The sequence below is a fragment of the Dendropsophus ebraccatus genome, chromosome 13 (genome assembly GCF_027789765.1).
Source record: "Dendropsophus ebraccatus isolate aDenEbr1 chromosome 13, aDenEbr1.pat, whole genome shotgun sequence".
NCBI lineage: Eukaryota > Metazoa > Chordata > Amphibia > Anura > Hylidae > Dendropsophus > Dendropsophus ebraccatus.
In genome coordinates, this window is record NC_091466.1 from 18,197,501 (window position 1) to 18,213,120 (window position 15,620).

The window sequence follows — 15,620 nt, forward strand, 5'->3', positions numbered from 1 at the left end:
TGAGACTTTTTAAATAGAAGTAAATTACAAATATATATAACTTTCTGATATCAGGTGATTTGAAAGAAAAAGATTATCGCTGGACAACTCCTTTAAAGTGAGTGGAAGCTAAGCTGCAGTAACCCAGTTTGGCCACTACAAACTATACGGCGCTGTCTGCTGTCCCGGTGATAGATCATAAAGAACATGTGAAACCAGCAAGCTTATAGAAAAAAAAACAATAGGAGTAAATGTTTTGTGTGTAAAGTTCCCAGGTTGTGCGGTTCGGTGATGGACGCCTCTCTGCATAAGGGTACGTTCACACTTACCGGATCCGTAGCAGATCCGCAGCAGATTTCATTTAAATAACTGAACACAGCATCAAATCTGCACCATCAAATCTGCTGCGGATCCTGTAGGTGTGAACGCACTCTAAATGTGTTTCTATGTCTCAGCTGGTTGTGTACACAGGCGGCCGGGTCCCGGCTATTGCTCGGCGGTGGCTGACACTTAATATCCAATCCCCCTCAGACAGGCATCCTCACATGTCCGCTTCTCTGATCGATACGGCCGCCACGTTCAGCTAACAGAGGACGCCAGTGCGGGGGCTTTATCCAAAGAAAGTTTGAGATGTGTCTTGTTACCATGGCTCCTTCTGAATGGCGGATCAATAAGACGTTCTTCTCTATATCTCCCCACCAGCACGCCGCTTCAGGGGGAGTTTTTATATTTTTTGTAAATGTGTTTTTGTGGGTTTATTAGGTTAAAAGTTGTTGTTTTATTTAGGGATTGGAAACAAATAAGATATAATTAGAGATGAGCGAACCTCGAGCATGCTCGAGTCATTGGCTGTATCCATGTTTTCCAGACAACCTTAGAGCTTTATCCAAGTTCAGCAGCCACCGCTAATCAAATGCCAAACCTTTGGGTTCGGATCAACTTGAACCCAAACCAGGTTCGCTCATCTCTAATAATGAAATCTGATTAATACCACAAGCTGAGGTGGAAAATGGTATTCCTGCTAACTCCAACGGCAGGATAGGGAGTGCAGCTCCGGAGTATAATACAGGATATGTAATGTATGTATACAGGGACCCCACCGGCTGAATAGGGAGTACGGCTCTGGAGTTTAATACAGGATGTTATGTAATGTTTGTATACAGTGACCTGACCAGCAAAATAGTATAATACAGGATGTAACTCAGGATCAGTACAGGATCCGTAATGTATGTACACAGTGACCCCACTGGCAGAATAGTGAGTGCAGCTCTGCAGTATGGTACAGGATGTAACTCAGGATCAGTACAGGATCCGTAATGTATGTACACAGTGACCCCACTGACAGAATAGTGAGTGCAGCTCTGCAGTATGGTACAGGATGTAACTCAGGATCAGGACAGGATAAGTAATGTATGTACACAGTGACCCCACTGGCAGAATAGTGAGTGCAGCCCTGGAGTATAATACATGATATGTAATGTATGTACACAGTGACCCCACTGGCAGAATAGTGAGTGCAGCTCTGCAGTATAATACAGGATGTAACTCAGGATCAGGACAGGATAAGTAATGTAATGTATATACACAGTGACCCTACTGACAGAATAGTGAGTGCAGCTCTGCAGTATGGTACAGGATGTAACTCAGGATCAGGACAGGATAAGTAATGTAATGTGTGTACACTGTGACCCCACTGGCAGAATAGTGAGTGCCGCTCTGGAGTATAATATAGGATGTAACTCAGGATCAGTAATATAATGTATGTACACAGTGACCCCACCAGCAGAATAGTGAGTGCAGCTGTGCAGTATGGTACAGGATGTAACAGAGAAACAGCACAAGGTTAATAAAGTAATGCATGTACTTGTTCCAGCTCCTTTAGAGGAGTTGATGTGATCAGACATCCCCCTTGGTGTGCAGCATGGGTTGTCACTACTTGTTCTGTGTCCCCAGCAGGAGCAGTACGTATTGCCCTTGAGAGCGTCACTGATGCCAGACCTGTGTGCTGCTGCCGAGATATTGGTTGTCACCTGGCTTTCATATAAACAGATTATATATATATATATATATATATATATATATATATATATATATATATATAAATAAATATAGTGTGTGTGTATCACTTAAGCAGTTTGACAGAAGATTTTTTTTTAACCTCTTTATTCAGTATCTTGTAGATCTGCTGCAGTGCCCGTAGTTAGAACAGGTAGAATAATGTGCACAGAGCTTTGTCTCTGCTTAGGGACGTAGACATGACAGCACGGCTGTGGCTCCCAGAGTCTATGGTACAGATTGGTGGGACGTATGTGCCCCCCCTCAAGCATGTATTGCATTTTGACAAGCAATCTTAAAGGGTTTATCTGGATTGGTTAGAAGTCCAGCTGCAGGTGACCTGTAATAATCTGCTGTGACTGGAGAGACTATTGTGTATGAACATCGCAATAATACCCAATACAGTCCCAGTATTCAGTTGAACGTACCCCATTACTAGACAACACACCCTTTAAGTGAGGAAATCCCTCTAAAGGAATAAGGAGGAACACTGCCCAGCTATCCTATTATAAATAAGATTCATCACCAGCAAAGATACTAAATGAATCCGATAACATAAGGCGAAATAAAACATGACAAATTACATTTTCCCTGCCACATCTAAAAAAAAAAAAAATCGATATAAAATGCGGCGTGTAACCATCAGATAACTCTGATTAAAAGATCAAATAAAAGTACTGATGTCTAATCCTCCTCTTAATCCACCTGCGGAAATAGTATCCAGGGAGAAAACTGGGGAAGAAGCTCTCCGGTGTAATCTCTGGAACCCGCCGTCTGGGTAATAAGTCACTGCGACTTATTTCACAAGCCGCTCTGTAACACCAGTAAGAAGGCGCGGCGATGGCGGCCATGACTAAGCGGAGGATAGCAGATTACCTGACACCACAAATGTGTTTGGGAAGAAGACTGTAAAGCAGCGGCATCTCATCTCTAGCTCCACGGCTCTCGCTAAACTTCACTTTCCGGCACATCCTGAGTTTTAGTTCTGCAAGTTGGCGACCACCATCACAGCGGTATTCTGACATAGAGTGCGGCATAGCATCAGGGTTTAATAGACGATTTTGTGTCTATGTATGCAGAGAGAAACAGGTAAATATAATCCCAGGAGAGCAGCAGTCGGACTGGTATATAGGAAAAAACTTGAGTGTATTACACACTACTTATACCGGCTTAAAAAGAGAAGTCCGGCAAAATTTTTGATTAAAGTATTGTGTTGCCCCCCAAAAGTTATACAAATCACCAATATACACTTATTACGGGAAATGCTTTTAAAGGGAGTCGGGTCGTGACATCATCATGTTATCCAGGAAGTGACATCACCATGTTATCCAGGAAGTGACATCACCATGTTATCCAGGAATTGACATCACCATGTTATCCAGTAAGTGACATCACCATGTTATCCAGGAAGTGACATCACCATGTTATCCAGCAAGTGACATCACCATGTTATACAGCAAGTGACATCACCATGTTATCCAGGAAGTGACATCACCATGTTATCCAGGAAGTGACACATGTTATCCAGGAAGTGACATCACCATGTTATCCAGGAAGTGACATCACCATGTTATCCAGGAAGTGACATCACCATGTTATCCAGGAAGTGACATCACCATGTTATACAGCAAGTGACATCACCATGTTATCCAGGAAGTGACATCACCATGTTATACAGCAAGTGACACATGTTATCCAGGAAGTGACATCACCATGTTATCCAGGAAGTGACATCACCATGTTATCCAGGAAGTGACATCACCATGATATCCAGGAAGTGACATCACCATGTTATCCAGCAAGTGACATCACCATGTTATCCAGGAAGTGACATCACCATGTTATCCAGGAAGTGACATCACCATGATATCCAGGAAGTGACATCACCATGTTTATCCAGGAAGTGAAGCCTTGATGCAGTAGTAAGTGCAATGAAAAAGCACTTTATGTGCATTTGTCGTAATTTAGTGTATATTGGTGATTTGTGTAAATTTTGGGGGGCAATAAAATACCGTAAATTAAATTTTTGCCAGACTTCTCCTTTAAATGGCACGGTCTTAAAATATAAATTAAAAAACTTTGGCACATCCTTGGTTCCCTTTTAACAGTTACTCTGAACAGCAGATTGTGGTGATACCGTTATTCAGCACCCTGCCAATCAGACATTGTGGATAGGCCATCAATAGTATAAACCCTGACAAACCCTCTAAAAGGATTATCCAGTGCTACAAAAACATGGCCGCTTTCTTCCATCGAAAACACAGCTCTTGTCTCCAGTTCAGATGTGGTTTGCTATTAAAGGGGTACTCGAGCGATTACTTTTTTTCTTTAAAATCAACTGGTGTCAGAAAGTTATATAGCTTTGTAATTTACTTCTATTTAAAAATCTCCAGTCTTCCAGTATTTATCAGCTGCTGTATGTCCTGCAGGAAGGTGTGTATTCTTTCCAGTCTGACGCCGTGCTCTCTGCTGCCACCTCTGTCCATGTCAGGAACAGAAAATCCCCATAGAAAACTTTTCCGGCTTTTGGATAGTTTCTGTCAGGACTGAGGTGGCAGCAGAGAGCACTGTGCCAGACTGGAGAGAATACACCACTTCCTGCAGGACATACAGCATTGAAAAGTACTGAAAGACTGGAGATTTTTAAATATAAGTAAATTACAAATCTATATTAACTTTCCGAAATTAGTCTATTTTGAAAGAAAAACATTTTCACCGCAATACCCCTTTTAAGCTCCATTCACTTTGATGAAACCTGCACTATAACTGAAGACAAGAGTGGTGCTGTCTCTGGAACATAATGGCCATGGATCCCACCTCTGCCACTGACTGGCTGAGCGGACTTGAAACGTCACGTCTTAAACCCTCGTCAGTGACCAGGAAGTGGCTGGAGCGGCGTGATCCGGGACACGGCGCTTGAACCGGGGAGGAGGTGGATGAGGGCAATGACGTCCCGGCCATAGGCAAAAAAGACCCCCAGCCTGGAGTACCCCTTTAATTATTTTTTTGGTTTGCTCACGAACAACCACGGGATAGTACATTCATACAGTCCACACAAAAGATGGGATCGACCAACGAACTAGAGTATCTTGGGTACTGGTCTTCTACATTATGGGAAACAAGCAGTCCTATAAGTCCTTATTCAGCTGAGAAGCAGCCTGTGGAAAAAGCGTTTGGTGTCGGCTGCGAGTGATGGAATCGCCTCCTCCTATGGTTTTAATAGGTGTAAGAAGTTCTGAATTCCGAAACTTTTCCGAATAACATGAAACCAAGCGCTTTAGATGATCAGGTGACCAGTGTGCTGCCCATTAAACGTATTTATACTTAATATTCAGATACACCTATAGCGACGCTTCCGGCCTTGTAGCCTGCCACCTGCAGCCGCCTTCCTGACAGTCTCTGGGTAATCACAAAAATCTAAAAATAAGCCCGTTCTAGTTTCTGGTTATTATAGCTATATTGCCGGTGGACGGGTTCTGCTTGTCTGAGCTTTTTCTTAGAGGAAACAGCTTCAAGTTTCATGTTAAGTGCCTATTAATCTGTGCAGCTCTCGGCAGACATAGGAGTTGTTTCTGGCCCAGAGCCTTCAGGGGCCCCGCATATGACTGGTGGGTGCCCACCCCTGACTATAGCGTTCTAGTAATTTTACATATTCCTTCTTTTTATTATTATTTTTTTAAATAATTAACTTTCATTAAAAATCGAATTTTGACAAAAATCTGCACAAAAATGACACTACAATTACAGTAGTTTAGTGTAAATATAGCCAAAACTTAAAACTATCTAAAATGACACACCTCTTTGTGAAAAAAGTTTCGGAATAGGTCATTTTAGATAGTGTTGTTCTTTACATCTTGTTTAAGCTTTTTACAGTTTTTTATGCTAGATTATATGGCTGTTTTTCTTCCAGATAAGTTAGATACAAGTGCAGCTGCTTGTCTCTCCCTGTGGGAGGCCCAGCATTCTTGTCTGTCTCCCTGTTCTCTTCTGGCCTTATCTACTCTTTGGTATAAGGTTTAAGAAGGAAGTAAGTTTATTTGAGTCTTAAAGGGGTTATCCAGCATTAGAAAAACATGGCCGCTTTCTTCCAGGAAAAGCAAGACTCCTGTCTCCAGTTGGGGTTTGGTTTTGCAATTGGGCTTATTCTCTTTAATGGCACTCAGTTGCATAACCCCAACCCAAACTGGAGACAAGAGGGGTGCTGTTTCTAGAAGAAAGTGGCCATGTTTTTCTAATCTTTCTTGGTTAGGGTCCTTAGGCGTTTACAGATCTTCGGCTGTCCACAGGCGTGAAGAATTTGCAGTGCTAGATTAATCGCTATTAAAGGAGAAGTATGGCGTTTTCTAAAACCTGGCATTCTGTGTGTACGTGTGTGTGTGTGTGGGGGATTGATCACAATTACAAACTTACCTCTCGTGCCCGTGGTGAGCGGACTGACTGGCCGTGGGACCTCTTCTGGGATCTCTGGGGTGTCCATGCCATGACCTGGCTGATGGACTATCTGCTCAGCCAGTCACTGATTGGACTGATAACTGATGTCATCACAACCCGGGGGAAAATTACTTCCGGGAGGGGGTCCTGCGGCCGCTGCTCACCATGGGCACTGAGGAGAGGTAAGTTAGTAATTTCGATCAATCCCCCCAGAGGATGCTGTTTTTTAAAAAAACGCCAAACTTTCTTAAAGTGCCTCTGTACCCACAATCTGACCCCCCTCCCCCCCCCCCCCCCCCCCCAAACCACTTGTACCTTCGGATAGCTGTTTTTAATCCAAGATCTGTCCTGGGGTCCGTTCGGCAGGTGATTGCAGTTATTGTCCTAAAAAACAACTTTTAAACTTGCAGCCCTGTGCCCTACGGCCGTAGCCTAGTATGACTGTGCATTAGGCTGGCACAATAACTGCTTAACCTGCTGAATGGACCCCAGGACAGATCTTGGATTAAAAGCAGCTATCTGAAGGTACAAGCGGTTTGCGGGGGGGCGGGGGGGGGGGGGGGGGGGGGGGCGGGGGGGGGGGGGCAGATTGTGGGTACAGAGTCACTTTAAGCTAACCAACTGTGGTTATACAGCCCCTAACTCCATAATTGAGCACTAGTCTGCGAGATCGGTACTTGTTTGCAGTGCCTTTTACAAGGCACGATTAATCGAGTGGCCGGGCTACCCAAACCATCACTGCATTGTTATTGCGGCCATTTAAATATATTGCTATCAGACACACACATCCGCTATTTACACAGGGAGATGTGCTTCGGATAGGTATACATTTTCAGTGCCACTCAAAAGATGCGTTTTCCCGTTCCTTGGCCGATCAGTGACACTGGCTGAATATCGGACGAATGAACGTTTCTAGGAACACTCGTTGCCAATAATTGGCCTGTGTAAAAGGGCTTTGAGTCCATTCGTGTCTCATGTTTTTTTGGGCATGTCAGAGGTGTACAAGTTTTCCCCTATTTTATACTTATACATGTTTACAGGCCCTAAGCACCAATGGTATGTTAAAGCAGTATTCCACTCAAACATAACTTTTGATATATTGTTGCCCATGGTGAGACTAACAATTCCATCTATACTTGTTATTATCTGTTCAGTCTCCTTCCCCCAGTCCTGAGCTGCTGCTTTCTGCTGAAGACACAAAAATCTGTATGTGAGCTTTTCTCTCTGTCTCCCCCTCCTCCCCCCTCCCTTCTGAGACAGATGATGTAAACAAGTCCCTGGCAGAATTTATCTGCAACTTTGTAGCTTCTTTGTAATGCTGGGAGGGTTATTGTTAGGTCAACTCACTGTGATTATCCTTCCTGGCATTACAAAGAAGCTATAATGTTGCAGATAGGGGCTTGTTTACATCAGCTGTCTCAGCAGGGAGGGGGGATACGGTGAGAGAAGCTCACACACAGATTTTTGTATCTTCAGCAGAAAGCACATAAAAATACTGGAAAAATAAAACCATATCGCTTGCAAAAAATTTTAGTGGGAGTCAATGGTCCGCATACTCTATGCCAATATAGTTACTCATGTCATTGCTTTCATACGAAGGTGTATGTTGGCTAGTAAGATGGTAAGTATGACCTCCCACAGCCCAACAGGTTTACTATACACAGAAATCACCATCAGACCATTGGGTGTAGTGGTAAGTATGTGGCGAGAGCCTGGGCCTCTTCATCAGTATGCAGTGCACTAAGGCACACTCCCGACGTGTTTCCTGTATACACACTGAGAACAGATGCAACAGCTGTTTTTCACTTTAGTTTTCCTTTAAGTGTTTTTTTTTTTTTTTTTTTCCTCATTATGAAAATTTTCCATCTAATTCTCCGTGTTCATTGCGCGTCTCTTAATAAAGGTTTCCTTTAGGGAAATCTTCTTGCTCGAGTACCTAGCCAATTCTTTTTTTTTTTTCTTTTTTTCCCCTTCTTCTTCTCTGACCTTTCGACGGAGTCTTCTCTAATTGACTGCCAATGTCCTTCATGTAATTTTTAATGAGCACGAAACATTAGAAAAGATTATTCAGGAACAAGAAATTGGATTTATTCTCCGTCTAAAGCTCGCAACGTTAAGACGGCCACGTTCTTCTCCGGTTCACAAAGAAGCTGGAGGATTTTCCACAAATGTCTCCTCTATGATAGGGAGTTCAAAGCTGTTTTGTCGATAGGAAGTTTGGGCTTTGTAGCGTTGCGCCGGGGTTTTAAGGGGAGCTGAAAAGAATTATCAAGTCGTTTTAGGCGACGACAGAAGAATGTGAATAGCTTCCCTAATATGTTACATTGTTCGCTTATTCTTTTTATCTGGGAGATTTCAACTTTTTATTGCTGGATTCAGGAGACAGAGATTTGTTTTAAAAAAGGGGGACATGTGGGATAAGGAAAACGTGGCTGCTTTCTTCCGGGAACAGCGCCTCCTTTTAAGTGTGGTCTGTTTTTGGTATTGCAGCTCAGCCCCACTTAAAGGGGTGTTCCTATCTGGCCCCTTCTCAAGATCTAGGGACCTTCCTGACCTCCTCCTATGTAGTTGCTGCATCAGACGTGGTCCGGAAGCCAGAAACAGCCAGTTAAGCAACAGGATATGTAGGATTACACTGGCCTATACCCTTTAAGGCACTGTTCACACTGGTTTGCTGCACAAAAATACTTACTGGAGTGCATTTACCCAGGCTATATGATATCGTCATAGAGGTAGAAGTAATGTCATGTACATTGCACGCATAACATCTTCCGCTGCTCCAGGAGATGAACACAGTGGTAGCGGTATTATCCATAGCTGACAGCTAGTCCTCCTTCAGTATACGAGCATGTGTTCTAATGCTTGACTAAAGGAATAAGCCGCTGCCAGGCACCTACTATCTTGCCTAATAACACCATGCTCATACCTTCTTTTTCTCTGAATCCCATCGCCATACACATGACATGGTTGGCCAGTCCCACCAGCATCGGCACATAGTGACAACCTTCATCTTTGTATGAGCGGCATTAGTGTCTGGCTTATTAGGCCACAAGGTATACATTATCCACACTTATCCTGTATCGAGGAATCATTTTACAGGCCCGAGGTCTACAAATTCCTTAGTGTGGTTTCAGCAAAGAGTAATGGGACCAGTTTTGCTTCCATATTACAGCCGTGCGTCCCCCTCCCCCTTCGTGTCCAAAACTGTCCTAATGACAATACTACTTGTGTTGTTATAGGGGCGCTGGATGGATCCCCATATTCTTTGTATTTAGTCTTATTCAAATGGTGGTGATACAGACATGGCTTCAGCAGACTTGGTCACGTTCCCTGGAGCGCTCCCTCTGGCAGGGAGGACAATTTCTTGATAAGAACTATATATTTGGGAACTGTCCTTTTTGCAGTTCTTTAATGTTTAAAAGAGTACTCCACTCAAACATAACTTTTCATATGTTGCTGCCCATGGTGAGACTAACAATTCCTTCCATACTTGTTGTAATCTATTCAGTCTCCTTCTCCCACTTCTGAGCTACTGCTTTCTGCTGAAAACACAAAAATCTGTGTGTGAGCTTCTCTCTCTCTCTCTGTCTCTCCCCCCTCCCTTCTGAGACGTCTGATGTAAACAAGTCCCTGACAGGCTGTATCTGCAACATTGTAGTTTCTTTGTAATGCTGGGAGGATTAATCACAGTGAGTTCATCAGCAACTTGACTTCAGAAAAACCCTCCCAGCATTACAAAGAAGTTACAATGTTACAGATAAAGCCAGTCAGGGACTTGTTTACATCAGCGTCTCAGACAGGAGGGTGGAGGAGGGGGAGACAGATTTCTGTGTCTTCAGCAGAAAGCAGCAGCTCAAAACTGGGGGAAGGAGACTGAATAGATAATAACAAGTATCAAGTATGGAAGGAATTGTTAGTCTCACCATGGGCAGCAACATGTGAAAAGTTATGTTTGAGTCTAATACCCCTTTAAACATAGATAGGACTGATGGGCACAGATAGGTCTGTAGAGGGAATAAGAGGCACCTGGTGTTGCCAGTCTTAGGCACCCACAGTTCTGTATTCCTTAACCCATCACTTCTGCCCTATGATTCCTTTGGTCTCATTCCTTATGAATCTGATCTGAAGCAAAGTAGACTGTTTACCGCGGGCCCCCCTCCCCCTCCATTCGATGAATATGTTGCCATGTTACCTAATTTGTAGTCTACGAGTCCGTAATGAGTTTTGATTTTTTTTTTCCTCCTAGCTACTGAGCACAATTAAAATTGATCGCAGCCGCACTAATCTAGAGGTTACTTTTATTCTAAGACTCGGAATTAATTCTCCGCCGCAGACTAGAATGGCTTTTTGTAAGTGGCGTTCAGCCGTAGCTTCATCCAGAGATAAGAGACCAGCATCCCCGGTGCCCCGGATGATACCTCTTGCCATATGTAATTCTCTCAGTCCTCCGTAGTTATTCCATCTAATAGGTTTGCTTTTTATGGCTATAAAGATTCAGTTTCATTTTCACTCGAAGACATTGATTTTGTGTATATTGCCCGCTTGGTGTCGGGGTTGCTAAATACACTAATAGGACTGGAAATGGCCTTGTTAATTGCCGGACAAATCCGCTGAGACGGGTTCCCGATGCAACTACTCATTTGCCTCTGGCATCTCATATTTTTGGATTGTTTTCTGTCAAGCTGTATGGAACCCATCAAGCTGGCTACCAGAATGGTCAAGGTCTCACACATACTTTAAAACCCTTTTCAGGACCAATACTTTAAAACCCTTTTCAGGACCAAATCTAGTTGTCAGAAGACTTTATTCGGCCCAATAGAGTCAACCAGACCACCGTGGGTACGCCACATTATATATCATTACCATATCATGAGAGACTCGTGAGTTCAGCCCAATGGTTTGCCTCTTAGATGTATTGGTTTTAGGAAAGAATATGGTGCTTGACAGGTGTCGCTATAAGGCGTAAGGTCCGTAACAGTGTTCATGCACCAATGACATGACTACTGCTCTCTGCCATGTTAGCTCTGTCCCTGCTACTATGTATAATAGCATTGGCAGAACAGCGTAATTATAAGTAATGATGCCATCTGATATCATCCCACCTGCTGGGTGTGTATGTGTGTATATATATATATATATATATATATATATATATGCTGATTAACCCCCTTATAACCACAGTACAGCACAGCATTGTCAGGGCAGGAATAGTCGTCTCCTGTGCCAGATGTTGTGGGAGCTCGGCTGTTGCAGGACAGAAGGACTTCCAGGAGCTAGGAAACCTGCCATCCTTGTAGTTTAACCCTTCAGATTATGCGATCAGAGTATTATTGCAGCAAAAAGATGCTTTCTGGGCATCTGTCCCTCTATCTGCACCCAGACAACGCGATCACGGGACCTGGGTGAAAACCTAATACCTGAAGACCTAATAAACCCCCACCCCACCCGGATGGGGGGGGGGGAGAATCTAGTTCCAGGCTCCTATACTTTTTCCCTACCATCAGTCGGTGGTCACTAGGTACCACTAGGTACATCCTGTCTTGGTACATGAGGTATATGAGCTCTCCTTGGTGATCCACCTCCTTGTGTCTGGTCTATCCTTTGCATCTGAGTACGTTCGTGTTTGTCCAAACCTGAACTCTTGCCGTTTGAATACCTGTGGCTGAAAAAGTTAGGTGCAGCCCTAGGGAGTCCTGGAATCCATGAGTACTGCCTATGCCTGAAATCTATGTTTTCTAGGCAGCCTTAGGGCTCTATCTAACTTCTTCAACCACTGTTAAACAAATGGCAAGAGTTCAGGTTTGGACGAACACTAACAAACTTGAATTTTGATTATTTGTATAAAGTAGTCACAATAATCCGCACTGCCTTGACACCTAAGGGTCCTATTCCACGGGCCGATGGGGGCCCGATCAATAATGTGAACTGGGCCTATTACACTGCCCGATAATCGTTTAGCGAGGGCTGCAGGGACATCTTTACCGATGTCCTTGCAGCCCTTGTTTAAACACCATACATTACCTAAGCATGTTGCAGATCTTCTCCTGCGCTCCTTCTTCCTCCTGGTTCGGCGCGCAGCAGCAGCTTCTGTGCGGCCTGTCTGAGCTGACAGACCGCTCAGCCAATCACTGACCGCGGCGGTCCTGGCCAGTGATTGGCTGAGCGGTCTGTCAGCTAAGACGCCGCACCAGAGCTGCTGCTGTGCACGGGACCAGGAGGAAGGAGGAGCTCAGGAGAAGCCCTGAAACATGCTTAGGTAAAGCATGGAGCTTGTGAGATTGTCAGTCACCCGCCGCACATCGCTATTCCACGGTTGGTGCCTGATGATTTTAGGTTTGAACCTAAATAAACGATCAGCCGTTGACACGATCGTCGGCTGATCGTTGTCTCTATTCCATGAAGCGATAATTGGCCGAATCGGGTCGATTATCACTCTGTGGAATAGGACCTTAAGGGCCCTTTTCCACCGGACGATTATCGTTCGCATAATCATTAACGATCTCAAACGACCGCTATTGCGAAAGACCTGAAAACGTTCACTCATTTCCATGGAACGATAATCGTTACTTATGATCGTAATTGCGATCGTTTTTCTTCGCTATTTCTTCGCTATTGCGTTTGTGTCTATTGCGAACGACCGAACGATGTCTTATTCAATGCGAACGTTTTGTGAACGAGCAACGATAAAAATAGGTCCAGGTCTTATAAAGCGATCAACGACTTCTCGTTCGGTCGTTAATCGTTAACTGCATTTCAACCGAACGATTATCGTTTAGATTCAAACGATTTAACGATAATCTGAACGATAATCGTCTGGTGGAATAGGGCCCTAAGTCTTCGAGCAATGCTGACAGGAAGCATTTAATTTCCCCACAGCACCCCCACGGGTTGAATAAAGCATTACACCGTTTTCTGTGAGATCGGTGACTGTCAGGTCCTCCAGAAGGGCCGACCTCTAATGTCTGACTCTCTATTAAATCACACTTTGTCAGTAGGCTATATTTTTTTATTAGAGCAGACAAGCCCTTTCTAATAAAGCGGAGACGTCCTCTGGAACCTTTCGGTCTAGAGATGAAGCAGTCGCTTTATTTAGTTTTTGTTTGTCGGCTCCACAATTGCTCTCGGCAAACAGAGTTCAGACGTTCATTCCGGGAGGAAACATTAAGCGGCTGAAAGACAGAGAAAGGAAGCGACACTTAGAGGGAAGGTGATGACTGATATCATCTCCATGCACCAACGAACCCGTCCTTGTGTTATTACACCGTCCTAGACGTGGTGCACAGAAGGTGCCAGCTAGATTATACTGTTGTGGTCTCAGTGGGCTACTGAACTGCCATAGAAACCTCTCCTACGTCTTTCCCTTCTCATATGACTCTTTATAAGCTCTCTGGGCACAATGAAGGCAGCATTCTCTATGTATTATACCCGAGCACTCCCTCTATTGATTTCTGTGGTCATACGAGTGGCTTGTATCCTCTTTTATAGAGATCTCCTCTTTGTGCTCACATATAAAATTCAGCTATATTCTAATATGCCCAATCCTTTTTATCCCGAGGGGAAATAAGCCACCGCCAGAGTAACGTGCATGCTCAGCCGAGCGGGGCATGCACGTGTATGGGAAGACTGAAACAAGTGTTCTTGCCTGTGTCTTCCCAGCAGTTTTCCTTCAGATTTCGCCATAATCTTGTGATTTATTTCATGCTATCAGTCTTTTACTGTGTGTGGATCTCTGGTATTACTGATATGCGCTTTTTGTTGATTTGTAGGATACCTGAAGGCCCAGTGGAGCAAGGAGCTGCAGCCGGAAGGATACGGGCATTAGAAGAGCAACTTTTAAAGGCCAAAGAACAGATAGAGATGTATAAGCAGCAGTCTAGCAGTTCTGGTAAGATGGATCTAGTTCTAGGCACTTTTTTTTTTTTTATATTGAAAAGTGACGTCTGATTGGTCAGGATCTCTAGATATGGTTGGGAGAAGAGCACAGCTGAGAACTTCTCCCCTGACTCCCTGCGATATCCATCATCTCATCTATTGAGCTCATCTTGTGTACAGATGCTGATATCAAGGGATGCTGGGGAGAGAAGCTCTCAGCAGTGTGCTTCTTCCAGCACTATATAGAAATCAGGGGGTCTAAACACTAACCACGACCATCTCTCTGTAACATGTCAGACATTCTTTTTATAATGACAGGGACGTTTTATTAGTTATCATACCAGGGTGATACATCTGCAGTGCCTGAGGGCCCACAGCATGTTCAGCTACATCCACATCTCTTGCCAATATTACATGAAGGAGGCATGGTAGGTCTCACGCCGCAATGCATAGACATTAGCCTGTAGCGCTCTTGTCACACCTGACCTATACCTTTTTAAGGGACCCTGCACAACACAGTCCGGAAAGAGCCTAAATGCGCTCTTACATGAGCCAGTTATCGGCCAGGAGTGTCGCTAGAAACGTTCCTTAGGCCGATCAGTCCGTGTAAAAGTTACAGCAATCGGCTTATGAGCTGGAAAATGCCCAATCCTCGGCCGATCGCATCTTTTGGGCAGGTCTAAAGTGTCACTGTCGTTTCAATTTTTCTTTGCTGATATCAATAGTCCAGGCGATACAAAGAAACTTTGTAATTTGGTTATTAGCCGAAAAATGCATTTTTATCATGGAAAAGCAGTTTGAAGCTCTCCCCCCTGTCTTCATTGTTCCCTATGGAGAGGGGAGGGGTGAAGGGAGATGAGGCACCAAAACAGGACAACAAAGAGTTAATTTACAGCTACATCACCGGGCTATCTCCTCTGAAGTCAGCACTGACCTCTGAATAGCGGCTTTCACACTGTGTAACCCTTTGTTCTCTGCTCTCTGCTGGTGACTAATCTCCCTCCTCCCCCTCCCCTCTCCATAGGTTACACAGGGCGACTGATGTAAACCAGTCGAGATTTCCTCATAATGAGCAGTGAGTGGGGAAAGGGGGGGGGGGGGCCTGGGGAAAGTCTTTTTGAATGCAGATAATGGCAGATTTGCCTAATAAACCCAATTGCCAAGTTTCTTAAAATCGCCTGGACTATTGATTTCTGCATAAAAAAAATGAAACGACAGTGACACTTAAAATATCCACCCTTGTGTAAATGGGATGTGCGGCCCATAGCAATAGATAGATGTCT

At 44.1% G+C, this 15,620-nt stretch overlaps 1 protein-coding gene across 3 annotated transcripts in view; it reads left to right on the top strand.

Moving 5' to 3' along the window:
• Positions 1-15,620, top strand: part of FUT8 (fucosyltransferase 8) — a 128,264-nt gene that overhangs the window by 56,489 nt on the left and 56,155 nt on the right. For all 3 annotated transcript variants that reach the window (XM_069950389.1, XM_069950390.1, XM_069950391.1), the window contains exon 4: positions 14,232-14,350. In XM_069950389.1, the coding sequence (XP_069806490.1) occupies positions 14,232-14,350 (119 nt within the window). The remainder of the gene's footprint in view (positions 1-14,231; positions 14,351-15,620) is intronic.